Genomic DNA, 21,358 nt, shown 5'->3' on the forward strand with positions numbered 1-21,358 from the left:
TGTCTGTCTGTGCTCAGCATAAGTCCAGTCCTGTTGCTGCCAGGGTTTTCAAATTCACGGGGAGCTTTCTTTGGACACATACCTTGGACAGGTTCAAAGATGGCCAATCTTGACCTGTTCTAAGGACTCAAAAGGTCACATTCTTTCTACACACTCTTTTATTGATTACATGCTTATACAGCTGAGGGTATTTTAGCATTGCATTATATTTTAATTAAAAACTGCTGTGTGATTTTGGCAGTGTGCTTTGAATCATTATCATGCTCGGAATGTTCTTTTCCTGCCAAGGTTCTGCAGATTGGGAGGGGAGTCATGTTGCCAGACAGTATTTTGGTATATTTACTCACATTCATAGTGCCATCTATAAATATTACCACTCAAACACTTTTATTGCACTCATGTCACCCTGTATCATCACACTCTCATCACAGTCTCAGCTGACTGTGGTTCTTCTGGCTGGGTTCATACCAAACATGTTGGACCCCATCTGAGTTTGACTGACCAAACAATGTGGTCCCAATATTCATCAGGCTGCTTTTCTGCCTCCTGAGCAAAGTTTCAACTTGCAGTTTTGTACCAAAGAGCAAATAAATTTTCTTGGATGCTGTTTACAGAGGTGGGCACTATGCCGATTTAACCCCTCTGCTAAGTCTGAAGGACTAAGTACCTCTCCGTTTTTCAGAGCTAGCAAGTAGTGCACTGTCCTTGGAGTAATTTTAAGAGGACAGCCATTCCAGCTGCCATTAGTACTACTTTTTATACCTCCTGAGTACTGCTGCTTTTTGGCTGCAGTACTCAGTACTTTAAGTTGGTCACTAATCATCCTTTCCCATCTTCGTTTAGGAAACCTTCACACATAGTGCGAAGTTTGGACAAAGTCTACACTTAGTGCGCATGACGCAGGAATCGTGTGCAAACCGTGTAATGTCGTCTCTGCCTCCAACACCTTGTACACCTGTTGCTACAACTATTTGCGCACACAAGCACCTGAAAGACAAAGTGTGTGCTGTGCAAACCCATCGCACCCTGTCTTGGCAGGTGCCGGCCAAATTCCAGGTGACATGCATGAACATCTAACACCGCTCGCATGGCCAGTCGCACTCTTGGCACAGCAGCAGACTGCAGACAATCACCTTCGTACTCACAGAGAAATTTATCGAAGTCCCACACGAGTGTGGCTTTGGTGTGTGCGCTGAGATGACAGGAGGTGTGTCCTCCCACTGAAGCGGCTGTGGAAATCTGTGGATCTGGACAGTCCAGCTGGACACCACGTACTGTGTCTGGATGGACATGGACAAACAACTGCCCACTGTGACACACGTGTGTCTGTTTGCTGTTATCAAGTGGACATAAATAAAAACATATATCACTGTGGTGATGTGCTGCAGCACACGCACATGGACAGGCTGTTATTTATAAATCAAAACCATAAGTCAGCATGACTTTATTTTTCAAGACCTCCGCCTGACCGGAGCGTTGTGATTGATAGAGAGTTGGCTTTATGGCTGCTCTCAGAGTGCCTCTGTGCTGGGAGCTCTGTAGTAAACAAGCGCTTCCAGCAGGGGCAGAATGTTCAAAGACGAAAGTGTGGTCTCATTGTTTGGGTCTGTTGTTACTTTTAATATTACTAAAAGCTATTGTGGCATTAAAACTTAAATTCGTTTTATTAGTAGTTGTATGTGTACCAGAGACAATATTGGAATTTATCTGTTATCGGTTATCTGTAACTTCCGATACATTTTTGGGTGGTTTATTGTTTTATCTTTATCGAAGATAACTTTTCAGTTATCTGATTATCTGTTATTGAAGTTAATTTTTTGATTATCTGTGCCCACCACTGCAGATAGGCGGCGAGATGTGGTCACACAGGTACCGGCTGATTTTTAATTTGTATTTATTCCACATAAGCGGCGCGATGTGGTTCCACACGTACCAGCTGGTTTTATTTTTTATTTCTTCCACAAAAGTGGCGCCATTTGCTGCACATCGCACTGCTCCTGCGTGTGCACAAACTCTCGCCCTGGGTTCGTGCACACCTGCCCATGTTGACAGTAGCTTTGTTTCCATTATCGATTTGTGCAATTTTTTAGAACGTCAAAAAACAAAGAAATGAATCCATTTTCATTGAGTAATTGAATGCTGCTGCTAGGTTTTGCCCTCTCAAGAGAATTATCAATCTTGGGAGACTCTCGCAAGAACTGTAATTCCAACAGTAATGGTGACGGAAGGGTAAATCCCGTTAATATTAACATTTCATTGTTTTTTTAAACCAATAGTGCCACAATCTTATCTTTTAGAACTACCTGTAATAACACAAAAAGTGCTTCCATTCCACTAAAATTCACGCGCACACACACACAAACGCACACACACACATATTGAGAAGTGATTCATTTTTGAATAATTTGATGTTTAAGTGATATTGCACAGATTTGTGCTCACTTAAATTGTAAACTGCCAACATCATCTTGTACTGTGAGATAGGCTGAAACATATTACTTAAAGAGTAGTAGAATTAAACGCCACAAATTCCACAGCCAACATAAGAGATATGACACAGCAATTACCTAAGCACCTGATGTGAAGTCTGGAAATGAAATTATATGTTTTTAACCTAATGTGACAGCAGAGGGTGCTAGATATGTGCAGCGTAATAAGAAAAAACACTTAAGAAACAAAGACAGCTCAGGGTATTCGAGAAAAAAGTAAAAGAAAAGGAAAACTATGAAGATAAATTATGAAAATCAACAAGAAAAATACATGAATAAACTTTCTGAGAGAACAGGAGACACACTGATCTCATTCACTGTGGCAGTTGAATTGCTGCAGATCAATACAACAGATAAAGATGTCTGACGGTGTAAAGGCACAGATGTATGGAAAGAAAAAGGAGGAAGCAGTGACTGGAGGTGAGAATTAAGAGATAAAGAGTGAAATGGAAGTCTGGGGTCCCTTGCTAGAGCTGTTGCCCCCACGACCCGATCCCGGAGAAGCAGTTGAAGATGAGTAAGTGAGTGAGTGAGTGAGAGTGATGAGTGAAAGAGACAACTCTGAGACATATGTAAAAACATGTTTTGGTCTCAAATCATTAGGTGTAATCCTTATGAAATCACAAAGAACATTAGGGATTTTCCCCCCATATTTGAAGGTGAGAAAGAAGGGTCGGCCAATTTTTGTGGAATATGCATTAATTGGACTCTACATGCTAACTGCCACAGCATGGAGTTACTGCAGCTTCAAAATATTTACTAAATCATCAGTGGCTCAGCCCAAACACCAACAAGAGGGGATAAGACATGGCTATCCTTTATTTCACAATTTTTGCTTGTGATGTTAACACTGCTTGAATCATCTAGCAGGAAGTGTGTTGAATAAGATAAAGCAGAATGAGCAGCTCTTTAAGAAATGTGTCTCACAGACTGTACAGTAAGAATGACAACTTTCCATTGAAAATGCTGTTCACTGCAGTGAGCGGCCACTCCACACTGTGTACTCTACTCATGAATATTTATGTGATTTTTGGAGGGAAATGTCATTTTCATTTTAACTTTCAGATTGCTTTATACTACCCCAAAGTGAGGTGTCCAAAACAATCATTTCTACTGAGCCTGCGGACAACAGAATGAAACACACTGCATGTGTGTAACAATGATTTCAAAGAACGGAATGGGATGGAGGACAACTTTGGTCTGCTCCATCATAGAAAAGAGGGTCAACTTGTAATTATTCTGATTATTATGAGTTTTGAGTATGTTGGTCGTATGTAAAGTTGAAGGTAAAAAAAAAAAAAAAAAAATCGCAATTATGTTAAAGGACATGTTGCATGTTACTTAACGTCTCGGTTATCAACAAAACATCAAAGTACTCATGACTGTAAGTCTATCCGTGCACATGTGGTAATAATTAGTGGCTGCTGATGCATTTCACTGCTAATTATTCCTCTCGCTCTGCGAGTCAGCAGATGGATTTCCGGAAAACGTCATATTCAACATTTCTCGGCATTTCTCTGTGGGTGACGTACATTTTAGGAAAAGCAGAAACATCCCAATGGCTGACAGACAGAGTGAAATGAATGTGGCTACATCCTGGAATGCCAGCAAGTCAATAGGCAAGAATGCCCGAAAGTAACAACAGAGGATATCTTTGAAGAAGATACAACCAAATTAAGAGAAACTGCAAAAGCTCTTACACGGATCGAGAAAAAGCTAAAACACTAATGTGCTGCTCCCCCCTCAGAACGGTAGGGGAGCCCCCAGCAGACCTGGGAACGCACACACGAGAAGAAGAAGAAGAAGATCCGATAACGAAGGTTCTGAGCTTTCATTCGAAAGTGATGGTTCGGATTTGCTTAGAATGTACAGAGAGGAGGTGACACACTTCACCCCGAAACTCTTAATTTTTTGAGAGTCTGTTGGATTTTGGATCTTAACATGCACTGACACTGCTGTCTGTGTCGCAGAATGTTATTTTACTGGTGTCGTGAACACGCAGGTGGAATGTCTCCATGATGCCATTTTTACAGGCTGCCTGAACATGCAGATGTCTTTCTTACATTGGAAAAGTCATAATACGTTATTTTCAGGAGATAATGGACTTTCCATGTAATGTGCCAGAATCGTGAGAGAAATTTGTGAGGCACTGATGGCGGAGCTGCCGTAGGACACTGTTCTCCGGCTGGTGATCGCGCGCCATCCGTGCTTGATGACTTCTTTGATGGAGTGGCCCTAGACATTGTTCTCTGGCTGGCGATCACGTGCGATCCGTGCGTGACGACTTCTTTGATGGTGTGGACTTTACATATTTAATCTTGGAAATCATTCTACAAGTGGGTGAGTGCCCTGTTCAATTTCTTTTAACTGGTGCTGGGTTGAAAAGATCGATTCGCTGATTTTAAATCGATTCTCATTTTAATTACCATACATCCAAAGATCTATCTATCTATCTATCTATCTATCTATCTATCTATCTATCTATCTATCTATCTATCTATCTATCTATATATATATATATATATATATATATATATATATATATATATATATATATATATATATATATGTGCATAAAAAAATGACGATGCAGTTGGTCCGTTACTCTGTTTCCGAGGGTGTGAAAATGATCATTTCTCTGCATTAATTAGAGAAATGACCCGCTGGTTATGATTAAAAACAGAGCGTCCACAATTTATTCATCAGCCTTTGTCAAAGCTGTTTAAAGATGTTAATCATGACTACCGAGACTCTTGTCTGTTGCGGGCAAGAAAAGAAGATCAGTTGTCACAGTGGAGAGCGGCTGCTGCTTTTATCGTGACTACGTCAAAATGAACAGTTATCACTTAAAAACGAGTCATCATAACACAAAATCACACTCATGTAAACTTTGCAATTAAGCTGTGGCTCCGTTCTTAACATTAGCAGCTACATCCCATTCAAGTGCATCTTGAGACGTTTTTCTCAAAGTTACGTAAATGCTGTCGAAACACTGCTGAAAATAAAGTACTTGTGAATACTCGTTTTCCAGTCTCCGCAGCTGTTTGTTATGAATGCTGTATACTTTGAGACCAGTCATGGAATTGCACAAAGTAATCCTGGTGTATCATCAGATGGTCACTAACAGCCTAAATCTAAGTTCTTATGATTTCCGTAACACATGTCCTTTAATATCAGATCATTGGGCTAAATCTAGGATCATTCAGCCTTGATAAAGGAATGCACTCCACTCTGTGCCATTCTCATGCCATTCATTGTTATTAATAACAGCATTATTATGACAATGAAAATAAAGTATTGAATTTGATTTAGTACTAACAACAACAACAACAAAACAACCTTTCAGCTCATGTCTACAAAGCTGTAGGTTTTTGTTGTTTTCAAAAACCACTGGAGGCCACTTCCTTCTTTATGTGCATAGCTTATCAAAATCAACCAGAGTCCAGATCATTTCATACAAAACTGTGGGACTTACACATGATGTCCTTCCTGGCGCAAGTCCAGATGTACACAGAGATTGTTGGGAGACAAAACCACTACTGCTGCTATATCCTATGATACCACAGTATATACAGTAATAAGATATGATTACACATAAAGAAGTCACACAGCTCCTCAGCTCATTAGTGCCACAGAAGTGTTGGTGACACTACAACATTTCTTCTGCCTTGCTTCTGCTAAACCCTGTTAGCATTAGCCATGTCATTAGCTTGACAATAGCAACCCCTCCTACGCACTTTTATTTCCCTCTTGGCTTGTGTAGTCTGGAAAGGAAACTAATCTGCTGTTGCACAATCTTCAACAGTCAACTGTGGCCTAGAATTCGTTATCGTCTGTGATTTTCCTTGAGATATCACTTCAACACTACAGAGCTTGAGTGCTATGGCTCCCCATCATCTGTTTGCTTGCTTCAGCTGCTCTCACTCCCCTGTCTGCTGTTTTCTTCCTGGTAGCCACTCTCGCCTGTCACCAATCACCTGTAATCAGTTTGCAGCATGAAGTTGGCTCCTCTGCACTCTCTCATTGCCAACATTGATTCAAAAGGGTCAGCCAGCGGTTGTTTTCTTCAGATCCCTGTTAATGAACCATGTTTGCCTTTAAACCTCCATTTTGTCTGGCCACTGCTACTGGAAACTGTCTGCTTTAACCTGGGCTTTGTTTGTCGAGACTCTACCTGTCTGTGGTTCCCTGAATCCTGGCATGCCTGCTTCTTCTTGACAGGACTGGCTGCCTGCCTGCTACTAAACTGTGTATCTATCCTGGGCTGGTTTGATTGCCTCTTTGACTTCTCTCTCTCTCTAGTGATTGATCTGCTGCATGCTTGCTAGTTTTATCTGTTCTATGGACATATTCACCTGTGCGCTGACTCCAAGCTGGTTCTACCCTACTCCGATCTCCATTCTACACAGTTTGTTGTGAAACCTAATCCTCCCTAGAGAATGCCAGGCCTCTTGCTCCCTGCTTTGGGGCGAGTGCACCCGCTGACAGCACAGAACCGTTGCTTTGAACAAGCCATCATCAGCAATTAGATAGAAGACCTGAGTGTCACCTGATCCATCTTCCTTGTTAACGAATCAGACCAGTATCGGGTCATCTGCTTTCTCCTCAAGGTCTGGAACAATGAACACTACAACCCATCCTGTGAGCTTAAAAAACCCACCAAACTGTTAAATCTTTGTCTGAGTTGTCTGCTACTAGCACATACTCATGATTCCTTATACTTAGACTCACGATTCCATATACTTGACAGAAACAACTGACTCATGATAAACACAAATAAAAAAATAAAAAAAAATCAACTGATTGTTCTTCAAGTTAGTCTTAAATGTAAATCTACAAAGAGATGCTTTGTTGTTGGGTGCCAGGTTTCTGGTGGAATAAGTTAAAGGTTTTATAGGCTGGAGGCCAATTTTAAGCTTTTAAACATGGGCTGGGACTAATGAAATTACACTGCAGGAGGGAGTTTGAGATTACTAACAGCCAGTGGTGGGCACAGTTCCGCTAATCCGCTAATTAGTGAAGCTAGATTTTTTTGTGAGCGGATTAGCTTCTCAGCTAACTTCAAAAACCATCTGCAGACCAATTAGCTTCCGCGAAATTTTAGTCCCAAACATTTAGTCCACTAATGTTTTTTTGCTGGCATAGTAAGTAAAGGTGAATGGTCAAAAACGTGTGTAAACCCTAAAATCACACATGCTAGACATGCTAGTTCCTCTCTGTTGTGTTTTGCAGCAGTCAGACAGCTGTGAGGAGCTGATCTCAACCCAACCCCAGCAGAAGGAACTTGACTGCTACAAAGGAAAAAAAAAATCCTCCTGATCACTGGTTGGTTGGTTGTAAACAAAAACAACACACAAGTTACTGTAACATGCATGCTGGTTTTTACAAATAAATCTGTATTTGTAAATACAAATTTTAACAAATCTGTAAATACAGATTTTTTTTCATCTGTACAGTAAAAAGCATTTGCAGAACTGAAAATTCTGTTTAAGTGTGATACAGGAGCGCACCGAATAGCAACTGCCTGACAGGTGGATGCTGTTTACACTCCCATCCAGTAGATAGCGGTGTTCTTTGCATTTTGACCCAAAATGCATAGAACACCGCATAGAGGCTCAACTTCCCATAATGTCTTTGGGCATCTGTGACGTTTAATGCTCAAACATTCAGAATTAGATATTTGTGATATTTCACTTTGTAAAAAAAAATCACAGTTAACGTTAATATCAATAAACCGTCCAGAATTAGTTTGGTTTTTAAATCAAAACCATAAGTCAAACCTGCTTTCCTTTTCAGGATGTCTGCCTCACGTCTGGACCACTGTATGCTGTGAATGTAAATGACTCTTCCTTACAGCAGTGGTCAGAGTGCTCAAAGACAGGAGCTCTGACTCATTATGTTGGGTTTGTGATCGCCTTTGGTTCTACTCAGAAGCATCGGCGGTGCTTAAACTCAAAACTGGCTTGTCAGTAGATGACAGTGTACCAGAGTCAATAATAAAAGGTAGCGGGTATCGGTTAGCTGTAGCTTCCACTAAATTTTTCATCAGGTTATCGGTTTATCATTATAAAAGTTAACTTTTCAGTTAGCGGATTAGCAGTTATCAAAGCTAACTTTTTGGTTAGCTGTGCCCACCACTGGTAACAGCTGCTACACCATAGACATTATATATTGTATCACTTCCTCTTCCGGAGCACAGCGGTGTTTTTCTGTATCTGTTAGCTGTTTAATCTGCGCAGTTAGATTGATCTAGTTATCTAGATTACGATTTGTTTCCCAGTGTAATCTTTACGTGCCTCAACTAAAGCACTCCTTCTGCTGAATCACCTCTAAATTATTTACACATTATTCACTTTGCGTGTTTTTAGGAATCCGCTAGCTTAGCGTAGCTACTAGCTCTTAGCCGATTTAGCATGGCGGCTTCTCCTGTCTCTCCCGCACTTTTCTGCTCTGGGTGTGAAATGTTTAGTTATTCCTCGGCCTCCTTTAGCAGTAATGGTACTTGTAATAAGTGTAGCTTATTCGTAGCTTTGGAGGCCAGGCTGGGCGAATTGGAGACTCGGCTCCGCACCGTGGAAAATTCTACAGCTAGCCAGGCCCCTGTAGTCGGTGCGGACCAAGGTAGCTTAGCCGCCGTTAGTTACCCCCTGGCAGATCCCGAGCAGCCGGGAAAGCAGGCCGACTGGGTGACTGTGAGGAGGAAGCGTAGTTCTAAACAGAAGCCCCGTGTACACCGCCAACCCGTTCACATCTCTAACCGTTTTTCCCCACTCGGCGACACACCCGCCGAGGATCAAACTCTGGTTATTGGCGACTCTGTTTTGCGAAATGTGAAGTTAGCGACACCAGCAACCATAGTCAAATGTCTTCCGGGGGCCAGAGCAGGCGACATTGAAGGAAATTTGAAACTGCTGGCTAAGGCTAAGCGTAAATTTGGTAAGATTGTAATTCACGTCGGCAGTAATGACACCCGGTTACGTCAATCGGAGGTCACTAAATTAACATTAAATCGGTGTGTAACTTTGCAAAAACAATGTCAGACTCTGTAGTTTTCTCTGGGCCCTCCCCAATCAGACCGGGAGTGACATGTTTAGCCGCATGTTCTCCTTGAATTGCTGGCTGTCTGAGTGGTGTCCAAAAATGAGGTGGGCTTCATAGATAATTGGCAAAGCTTCTGGGGAAAACCTGGTCTTGTTAGGAGAGACGGCATCCATCCCACTTTGGATGGAGCAGCTCTCATTTCTAGAAATCTGGCCAATTTTCTTAAATCCTCCAAACCGTGACTATCCAGGGTTGGGACCAGGAAGCAGAGTTGTAGTCTTACACACCTCTCTGCAGCTTCTCTCCCCCTGCCATCCCCTCATTACCCCATCCCCGTAGAGACGGTGCCTGCTCCCAGACTACCAATAACCAGCAAAAATCTATTTAAGCATAAAAATTCAAAAGAAAAAATAATATAGCACCTTCAACTGCACCACAGACTAAAACAGTTAAATGTGGTCTATTAAATATTAGGTCTCTCTCTTCTAAGTCCCTGTTGGTAAATGATATAATAATTGATCAACATATTGATTTATTCTGCCTTACAGAAACCTGGCTACAGCAGGATGAATATGTTAGTTTAAATGAGTCAACACCCCCGAGTCACACTAACTGTCAGAATGCTCGTAGCACGGGCCGGGGCGGAGGATTAGCAGCAATCTTCCATTCCAGCTTATTAATTAATCAAAAACCCAGACAGAGCTTTAATTCATTTGAAAGCTTGACTCTTAGTCTTGTCCATCCAAATTGGAAGTCCCAAAAACCAGTTTTATTTGTTATTATCTATCGTCCGCCTGGTCGTTACTGTGAGTTTCTCTGTGAATTTTCAGACCTTTTGTCTGACTTAGTGCTTAGCTCAGATAAGATAATTATAGTGGGCGATTTTAACATCCACACAGATGCTGAGAATGACAGCCTCAACACTGCATTTAATCTATTATTAGACTCTATTGGCTTTGCTCAAAAAGTAAATGAGTCCACCCACCACTTTAATCATATCTTAGATCTTGTTCTGACTTATGGTATGGAAATAGAAGACTTAACAGTATTCCCTGAAAACTCCCTTCTGTCTGATCATTTCTTAATAACATTTACATTTACTCTGATGGACTACCCAGCAGTGGGGAATAAGTTTCATTACACTAGAAGTCTTTCAGAAAGCGCTGTAACTAGGTTTAAGGATATGATTCCTTCTTTATGTTCTCTAATGCCATATACCAACACAGTGCAGAGTAGCTACCTAAACTCTGTAAGTGAGATAGAGTATCTCATCAATAGTTTTACATCCTCATTGAAGACAACTTTTTAATGCTGTAGCTCCTCTAAAAAAGAGAGCTTTAAATCAGAAGTGCCTGACTCCGTGGTATAACTCACAAACTCGTAGCTTAAAGCAGATAACCCGTACGTTGGAGAGGAAATGGCGTCTCACTAATTTAGAAGATCTTCACTTAGCCTGGAAAAAGAGTCTGTTGCTCTATAAAAAAGCCCTCCGTAAAGCTAGGACATCTTTCTACTCATCACTAATTGAAGAAAATAAGAACAATCCCAGGTTTCTTTTCAGCACTGTAGCCAGGCTGACAAAGAGTCAGAGCTCTATTGAGCTCAGTATTCCATTAACTTTAACTAGTAATGACTTCATGACTTTCTTTGCTAACAAAATTTTAACTATTAGAGAAAAAATTACTCATAACCATCCCAAAGACGTATCGTTATCTTTGGCTGCTTTCAGTGATGCCGGTATTTGGTTAGACTCTTTCTCTCCGATTGTTCTGTCTGAGTTATTTTCATTAGTTACTTCATCCAAACCATTAACATGTTTATTAGACCCCATTCCTACCAGGCTGCTCAAGGAACCCCTACCATTATTTAATGCTTCGATCTTAAATATGATCAATCTATCTTTGTTAGTTGGCTATGTACCACAGGCTTTTAAGGTGGCAGTAATTAAACCATTACTTAAAAAGCCATCACTTGACCCAGCTATCTTAGCTAATTATAGGCCAATCTCCAACCTTCCTTTTCTCTCAAAAATTCTTGAAAGGGTAGTTGTAAAACAGCTAACTGATCATCTGCAGAGGAATGGTCTATTTGAAGAGTTTCAGTCAGGTTTTAGAATTCATCATAGTACAGAAACAGCATTAGTGAAGGTTACAAATGATCTTCTTATGGCCTCGGACAGTGGACTCATCTCTGTGCTTGTTCTGTTAGACCTCAGTGCTGCTTTTGATACTGTTGACCATAAAATTTTATTACAGAGATTAGAGCATGCCATAGGTATTAAAGGCACTGCACTGTGGTGGTTTGAATCATATTTGTCTAATAGATTACAATTTGTTCATGTAAATGGGGAATCTTCTTCACAGACTAAAGTTAATTATGGAGTTCCACAAGGTTCTGTGCTAGGACCAATTTTATTCACTTTATACATGCTTCCCTTAGGCAGTATTATTAGGCGGTATTGCTTAAATTTTCATTGTTACGCAGATGATACCCAGCTTTATCTATCCATGAAGCCAGAGGACACACACCAATTAGCTAAACTGCAGGATTGTCTTACAGACATAAAGACATGGATGACCTCTAATTTCCTGCTTTTAAACTCAGATAAAACTGAAGTTATTGTACTTGGCCCCACAAATCTTAGAAACATGGTGTCTAACCAGATCCTTACTCTGGATGGCATTACCCTGACCTCTAGTAATACTGTGAGTCATTTTTGATCAGGATATGTCATTCAAAGCGCATATTAAACAAATATGTAGGACTGCTTTTTTGCATTTACGCAATATCTCTAAAATCAGAAAGGTCTTGTCTCAGAGTGATGCTGAAAAACTAATTCATACATTTATTTCCTCTAGGCTGGACTATTGTAATTCATTATTATCAGGTTGTCCTAAAAGTTCCCTAAAAACCCTTCAGTTAATTCAAAATGCTGCAGCTAGAGTACTGACGGGGACTAGAAGGAGAGAGCATATCTCACCCATATTGGCCTCTCTTCATTGGCTTCCTGTTAATTCTAGAATAGAATTTAAAATTCTTCTTCTTACTTATAAGGTTTTGAATAATCAGGTCCCATCTTATCTTAGGGACCTCGTAGTACCATATCACCCCAATAGAGCGCTTCGCTCTCAGACTGCAGGCTTACTTGTAGTTCCTAGGGTTTGTAAGAGTAGAATGGGAGGCAGAGCCTTCAGCTTTCAGGCTCCTCTCCTGTGGAACCAGCTCCCAATTCAGATCAGGGAGACAGACACCCTCTCTACTTTTAAGATTAGGCTTAAAACTTTCCTTTTTGCTAAAGCTTATAGTTAGGGCTGGATCAGGTGACCCTGAACCATCCCTTAGTTATGCTGCTATAGACGTAGACTGCTGGGGGGTTCCCATGATGCACTGTTTCTTTCTCTTTTTGCTCTGTATGCACCACTCTGCATTTAATCATTAGTGATCAATCTCTGCTCCCCTCCACAGCATGTCTTTTTCCTGGTTCTCTCCCTCAGCCCCAACCAGTCCCAGCAGAAGACTGCCCCTCCCTGAGCCTGGTTCTGCTGGAGGTTTCTTCCTGTTAAAAGGGAGTTTTTCCTTCCCACTGTAGCCAAGTGCTTGCTCACAGGGGGTCGTTTTGACCGTTGGGGTTTTACATAATTATTGTATCGCCTTGCCTTACAATATAAAGCGCCTTGGGGCAACTGTTTGTTGTGATTTGGCGCTATATAAAAAAATTGATTGATTGATTGATATATGTAGATGCCTCATGGACTGCCTCTGCCTGTTGGAGCAGACGTATCAGCCGGCCGCCATCTTGGATGGGTCCCTGTTGCGCCCCCAGTGCATTTATTTTACTGAGGAAGGTGTATCCCCAACTACAATAATCCATAACCCCCCCCAAATTTTTACCCGATTTTCCCACGGTTTGGTTTGTTAGAATCAGTTATGATACAGGATGCTGTCACACATTAAAAATATGTACTTTCATGCTGAAAGACTTTGTCTTATGATCTTGAACAAAGACATATGCTATGGCATATAGATCAATGTATAAATTAATTTTATAATTTAGTAAAGCAACAACTTTGGATTGTTCATTTTAATTTATTTCCCCCCCTCTCTCTCTATCACACACACACACACACACACACACACACACACACACACACACACACACACACACACACACACACACACACACACAAGGACATCATTTTAATTTCCTCTGCTTTGCTCACCAGGTTTTGTTACAAAGATGAACATTTTTTTTAAGGCCAGGAAAAGAACATTCCAGGTCATTCCAGTGTGTTAAACTACCTTGTTAGGCTTGCAACTGGGGCTGGAGAGTTAAAAGCCTTGAAAAAGAACAGTTTTGCAAAGCTTCTCGTGTGTGCTGGCACTCTGTAACACCAGTGTAGTTAATTTTGTGATGTGGTGCAGCCTTACTTTGTGAAATACAGACATCACAAATGACTGAAGCATAAAGTGATGGTTCTCAATTCCAAAGAATTGTGAAACAAAAGCACATAACTGGATGGAAATGTGCACAAATACACTCTTCCTTTTGCCGCATTAAGAAAAATTTGCTTAAGAGTTGCGATACTAGTTGGATGGAAACACAGCTAATGAGAGAGAGTACCAGTTCCTGCTGTAATAACGTTACACGTAAGTATCGTTTGGAATGATGACATAATATTACAAATGGTAAAACAACCAAAATTATTGATCTGTTGTCTATACTGTGCCGGTTATTGCAACCGTAAGCAGCACAAAATACCTGCAAATTTGCTCACTCTCCATTGACTCTGGTGTAAGCCTATTGTGAAGAGACCCATCCAATATGGCGGCACATTGGATAACGTTGCAGCAAGTTATAAGGTGTCTATTATAATGTCTATGTGCTACACTATGACACTATTCTTTATGCTCTGCTTAACAGTATATAAAAAAACACATTAACTACAAGAAAACAATACAACCACATACCTCAGCTTTGCGTATGTTTTCTTTGGTGTCCTCAATCCTCAACTCCAGATCTGCTCGGGTCTGCTCCGTGGGGGGTAAACCGTGACTCTCACACTCCTCCAGAGACTGACCACAGCACACGTGCACACACACATTTAAGCCAATTACAACATGTTGTGCATTGAACAACCACCCTGATTCATAGTCACATGGTTTGATTCTACTGTGTCATAACGGTAAATGTTTGTGTTTATATACATGTGAAAGAGTATGAGACAAACGTACGCATGCGTGTGAACGCCTTACTCTCTTGTAGTGTATGATATTCTTATGTTCTCTGGCCACTCTGGTTGCCCATTTCCTGGCCTCCTTGTTTAAACTGTGCTCCTCCGTCGTCCCCGTTTCTGACTCCAGCTGACGACTCTAATATAGACAAAAAGGCATGTAATGCCACACAAGCACATGTAAATAAACATGAAACGCACCCAACCACATGCACATCATAAAAACCCAAATATACACAAAGCATGAACAGCACCCTGCTAACGATAAATGCACAATTTGTGTGACATGCAGAAGATGATAATTAAGTCTAAGATTGTTTCCCTCGCATATAATTAGTCCAGCGTGTGCTGCATTGTTATCATCTTGGAACTGCTGCAATTAAAACCACATGAGAAAAAGCATGGCTATACGAATGTCCACCACAAAATGAGAGCAGCATGGACACGTAACTTCTTCAGAATGCGAGAGTGGTTTTTAGGCACACGCACACAAAAGAGAATTGTTGGAAAAATGTACAATTTCCCAGAGTTTCACCATCAATAACAATAATGTGGTGGTTTTCCTCCAAGCAGGTTTGTCCTTAACTTTATGTTATGTAATGAATCATGCCTAAATAATTTACCAAACATTAAAACATGGATCTTTAAAAGAACACAAAATTTGTATAAATTTTAAGAAAAAGGTGCAGACTTTTGGTGAGCCAAAAAGCTGCAGTACAGTAGCAAAAACCTGATTAAGGTTCCTGGTTTTTCATGAATTATGTACTTGATGGTAAGCAATGCCACAATGTCTCTCTGTTAAACAAAGAATAGTACTGATTGCATTGTATCAAAACCAATCATTAATATATAGTGTGTGTATATATATATATATATATATATATATATATATATATAATGTTGAAGAGTATCGCAGGAACAAGGTTTTGACTCTGCCCTACTTTTAAAAGGTCATAAGGGTGACAGAGGTCACAAGGGTCACCGTGTGCTCAAGATTTTGTTCCAGAAAGCATGCAAATGAAATATAAAAGCAATACCTGGAAGCGCTGATGAGTTATCACAGCGACAAGTGGTGTGTCAAATGCACACACAGATGTACACAACCCATTTTATTATCTCCCTTCCAGAGAGCAGGCAAAAAAAAAAAAAAAAAAAAAAAACCCTGAGCCTTTGAGCCTTAATGATATGCATAAATCTAGTATCAGTTATGTGTTCACAGACCTGAACGCGCTTTGGGTTCTATAATTTGATAATGAGTGTCTGCAGTCGACTGTAATACACAGTATTTTAATTGCAGGTTTCAGTGGCTCATCATACATATCTATTAATTATGTGCTGCTCACTAACAGGAGAGCATAAATCTGGATAAGTATAGGTGGGAAATGAAAAGTATTACACAGGAGATTTACAGTTTATTACAATCAAGCAAAGGAGTATCACAGGGACTTGAGGTAGACAACTAGATTGGAATAGTAGCTCTAAATGAAAGTGATGACGAGTTAATCCTTTATGGTGACATTGCACGTTTAAGATGTAAATAATTGGTTTTTGGGTGTCCGATTACACCAAGTGAGCATTTTCTCTGCATGTAACTTTCTTCCTGCGTTGTTGAATTGGCTTCACAGTGGGACTCAGTCTATTAGCGTTATGTTTACCATTGAAGAACCCTGGTAAGGTCTTTTTAAAAACTGAGAACACCTGTAAAATGTTAGGCAAATCACTGTGTAACAGTTGACTGGATAGTGGCATAGATACCGAGCAGAATAAAGTGCCAAATGATTTATCAAACCAACTAAGTGATCATAACGCAGCAGGGCCGTTTACCTGTTATGATCTATGTTAATCAGCTTCCATTCGAAAGTTTTAACAAACAAATCATTCGTAAGTAAATGGGATCACAAATAACAATTATAGCTTGTTCACCTGCCAGTGGAGAGAACTATGTAGCACAGCAAGTACAGCAGATTAAAGCTAATAACATTGTGATGATTCTTCACTCTAACAACCACTGCTGTAGTAATAACAGTAATTTACAAGACTACATTATGCAACGACCTTGTTATTCAGAAGCCACAAGGATGATGAGGGAATAAATTGCATCAAAGTGCACGGTAGATATCTGTCAGAATGGAAGTGATTACCTGCAACTAAAGTGTAACTTTAAAAAATAAAATTTTGAGATGTCTGAAAAAAAAAATCTTACAGTGTCTTTTCTAATATCTGTTTATGTCACTGCACACACATCCCGGATTCTAGTTTCATTAACAGATTACAGCTTTGTTTTAATGATTTTTAAAAAGCAGCCTGAGGCAAAGGCTCCAGGGTGTTTCTGACTGTGCCAAATAGATTTCTGTGTTTAGGCTTTTAATGTACTAAAAGAGGATGGACTGCCAAACAGCCAAACAAACATTTGCATTTACTTATTTGACAACCAAAAGAATAACTGGTGGGAAAAGTGCTACATTTAAAGCATTCCCTCTATTAAACTCAGTGGAATGATTGAGGATCAGCCAAGTACAAAGTGATTTGTGAGGCTTGAAAAAAAAAAGTTTGAAGTTAAGGCCCAGTGCATATACATGTGGATATTTGTAATGGCTATTTTGAAGAATTAGTTTAAGCTAAACCTTCCATCCATCCATCCATTTTCTTCCGCTTTATCCGGAGTCGGGTCGCGGGGGCAGCAGCTCAAGCAAAGCCGCCCAGACCTCCCGATCCACACACACCTCCCCCAGCTCCTCAGGGGGGAATCCCAAGGCGTTCCCAAGCCAGCTGAGGGATGTAGTCCCTCCAGCGTGTCCTGGGTCTTCCCCGGGGCCTCCTCCCAATGGGAGGTGCCCGGAACACCTCTCCAGCGAGGCGTCCAGGGGGCATCCAGAAAAGATGCCCGAGCCACCTCAACTGACTCCTTTCGATGTGCAGGAGCAGCGGCTCGACTACGAGCTCCTCACCCTATCTCTAAGGGAGCGCCCAGCCACCCTGCGGAGGAAACTCATCTCGGCCGCTTGTACTCGCGATCTCGTTCTTTCGGTCATGAGCCAAATCTCATGACCATAGGTGAGGATCGGAACATAGATCGATCGGTAAATCGAGAGCTTTGCCCCCCTACTCAGCTCTCTCTTCACCACGACGGTCCGATACAGCGACCGCATCACTGCAGATGCTGCACTGATCCGTCTATCGATCTCACGCTCCATCCGTCCCTCACTTGTGAACAAGACCCCGAGATACTTAAACTCCTCCACTTGAGGCAAGGACACTCCACCGAACTGGCCCCTGCTTGGTGTCCTGTCTTCCAGCAGTCTGTAGATCTTCATACTGTACCAACCCTCTGGAAAAGATCCATTATTGTTCCAATTGCCAAAAAATCATGCTCATCTGAAAACAATAACTATAGGCCAATAGCTTTAACATCTGTTGTAAGCAAGTGCTTCGAAAAGATTATGCTATCTTTCCTCAAAACGGATGTCAATCCTGTACTTGACCCATTCCAATTTGCTTATAGGCAGGGCAGAGGCACTGATGATGCCATCAACAGCTTAACCCACCTTTCACTTAAGCACCTGGAAGATCCTACTGCATATGCACAGATTTTATTGGTTGATTTCAGTTCAGCCTTTAATACATTACAACCATACCTGTTGCTGTCTAAGTTAAAGGAAATGAATGTCAAACCATTTTTAATTAGATGGTATCATTCTTTTTTAACTAATAGATTACAACAAGTCAGAGTTAACCGAGCTCTTTCGGCACTCAAATCATCAAGCACAGGTGTACCACAAGGCTGTGTCAGTTCTCCTGTCCTCTTCACTCTCTATACTAATAACTATACAAATAACTACTGTAATAACTTTGTTTTTAAATTTTCTGATGACACAGCCATTTTGAGCCTACTGCACAAAGACTCAAGTCCAACAAAGTATTTCTCTGAAGTGAAACACTTTGTGCAGTGGTGTGATGACAACCACTTGGTTTTAAATGTTAACAAAACCAAGGAAATGGTTCTGGATCCAAGGACTATTGGGGACCATACTCCTGTGGTCATACATGGTATTCCTATTGACCAGGTCAGCTCATACAAGTACTTGGGGCTGCACATAGACAACACTCTCAGCTGGACTGTACATGTGGACAGTTTGTGTTCTTGACTCCATCAGAGACTTTATTTCTTTCGTAGACTTTGTTTGTATGGAGTCAATCAAAAAATAATAGTAAGTAAGTAAGTAAATTTTATTTATATAGCACCTTTCACAGACAAGAGCCACAAGGTGCTTCACAACATAAAAGCAGAGTACACCACACAAAACATCAGACAATGGCCGAGACATAAAAACATAAAACATAACATAGGATCACAGAGCAGCCTAAAAGCTAAGCAAACGCTTGAGTAAAAAAGAAAGTCTTAAGTTGGCTTTTAAAAGTATCGACAGAGTCCAGTGAGCGCAGAGAGAGCGGGAGACCATTCCAAAGCCTGGGAGCGACAGCCTGGAAGGATCGCTCTCCTCTGGTTGCAAAATGGGTGCGAGGAACCATCAACAGATTTTGGTCCACAGACCTCAAAGCCCTGGCAGGGGCATAACGCTGGATGAGGTCACAGATATGGGGAGGCGCCTGGCCATGTAGAGCTCTAAAAGTTAAAACCAAAATTTTAAAATTGATCCTGAAGGACACTGGCAGCCAATGAAGCTCCTTTAAAATTGGGGAAATATGAGTCCTTCTGTTAGCTTGTGTCAGAATTCTTGCTGCAGAGTTCTGTACCAACTGCAGTTGACGCAACTCCTTGTTTAGACATGAAAACAAACTGTTACAATAGTCTAAACGTGTTGACACAAAAGCATGAATAATAAGCCCTAAATCATTTCGAGACACCATTTTCCTGAGCTTAGAGATATTTCTTAATTGAAAGAAGCAATTCCTTGTCAGCTGTTTACAATGCTGTACCAACGACATGTCTTTGTCAAAAATGACACCCAGGTTTCGAAGACATGATTTAGCAGACTGGCCCAGGTCTCCCAAGTACTGCTGAATACCTGGAATATGGGCATCAGGGGCAATAACCAATGTCTCTGTTTTGTCTGCGTTAAGATGAAGAAAGTTATTCGTTAGCCATTGTTTAATTTCCGCCAAACAATGGAGGAGGGAATCAAGCCTCTTAATCTCAGATGGCTTAAAGGAGCAGTAAAGCTGGATGTTATCCGCAAATAACTGGTAAGAGACATCAGTAAATCTTTGAATGATCCTACCTAAAGGGATCAAGTACAATAAAAACAAAATGGGGCCAATACAGAACCCTGAGGGACTCCACATAACAGGTCCGCAGACTCTGACCTTATCTGGTTAGCAAAAACGCTAAAGCTGCGCCCAGACAGATATGAAAAAAAACCCACAGAAGAACTGACCCCGACAGTCCGACATGATCCCTCAGTCTATTCAGCAGGACCTGGTGGTCAACAGTATCAAAGGCAGAGGACAAATCCAAAAGAACCAACACGGTGGATTTCCCAGCATCAGCAGACATCATAATGTCGCTGGACACTTTCAAAAGAGCCGTTTCCGTAGAGTGTTGTCTACGAAAACCGGACTGAAACCTGTCATGAATGTTATTCTGATCCAGGAAGAGTGTCAGTTGGTCTGAAACCACCCTCTCGAGGATCTTAGACAGGAATGGGAGCTTAGAAATAGGTCTAAAACTACTTAGCTCCATTTGATTTAAACCTGGTTTTTTCAGTAGAGGCAACACTATGGCATGCTTAAAAGCACTGGGAAACACACCGGTGGACAAAGAAAGATTTACCATTCTAGTAATGCACGGCCCAATTACCTCAAATACTTTAATAAAGAGCCTGTAGGGAAGGATGTCCAATGAGCAAGAGGAAGGTTTCATCTTGCTCACCAATGCCGAAATATCAGCAAGTGTCACAGCCCTAAATGAAGACCAAATGCTGGGAGCAGGCTCAATAACAATAGAAGTACCACACAGGGAGGGTGGAATTTTATCCTTAATCAACTTGATTTTGTCAGTGAAAAAACTCAAAAAAGCATTGCTGTCAGCCTCAGAAAACACAGGAGTAACTGAAGCAGCAGGACATACAAGAGAGTTGATTGTATCAAACAACACTCTGGGATTCTTCTTATTCACAGACACCAGCTGACGTATGTAGACAGAACGGGCACTCTCAGCCATTTTGTTATATGATAGAACCAGCTCCCTGAGATGAAGCCTGTGAACCTCAAGTTTAGAGGATTTCCACAGGCATTCAGTCCTTCGACACAGTCTCTTAAGACTTAAGAGCTCTTCATTAATCCAAGGGCACTCATTTTTCTGTAAAGACACGTTGTATTTGACAGGAGCCAACTGATTAAGAATAGTATCACAGTGTTGGTTAAAACACTGGATAAAATTGTCCATATCAAGAAAATCAGTGAACAAACAAGGATTAAACATAGAAGAAAATCTTTCTGCAGTTTCCGAGACTTAACTTCTAAGGGCTTCTGATCAGAGCTGGAATGCAGGTCAAACAAAACAAGACTATGGTCGCTCAAGTGGACATCTTTTATAGACATATTTAAAATGTCTAGGCCAAGTGTAAAAACTAAATC

General features: G+C 41.0%; 1 protein-coding gene across 4 annotated transcripts in view; it reads right to left on the minus strand.

Moving 5' to 3' along the window:
* Window positions 1-21,358, minus strand: part of LOC117509653 (F-BAR and double SH3 domains protein 2-like) — a 176,185-nt gene that overhangs the window by 32,635 nt on the left and 122,192 nt on the right. For 2 of the 4 annotated variants that reach the window (XM_034169399.1, XM_034169401.1), the window contains 2 exons: window positions 14,763-14,900; window positions 14,499-14,603 (listed from right to left, as the gene is read on the minus strand). In XM_034169399.1, the coding sequence (XP_034025290.1) occupies window positions 14,499-14,603; window positions 14,763-14,900 (243 nt within the window). The remainder of the gene's footprint in view (window positions 1-14,498; window positions 14,604-14,762; window positions 14,901-21,358) is intronic. The other 2 variants (XM_034169400.1, XM_034169402.1) reach the window with 1 other exon arrangement.

The sequence above is a fragment of the Thalassophryne amazonica genome, chromosome 4, assembly GCF_902500255.1.
Source record: "Thalassophryne amazonica chromosome 4, fThaAma1.1, whole genome shotgun sequence".
Taxonomy (NCBI): domain Eukaryota; kingdom Metazoa; phylum Chordata; class Actinopteri; order Batrachoidiformes; family Batrachoididae; genus Thalassophryne; species Thalassophryne amazonica.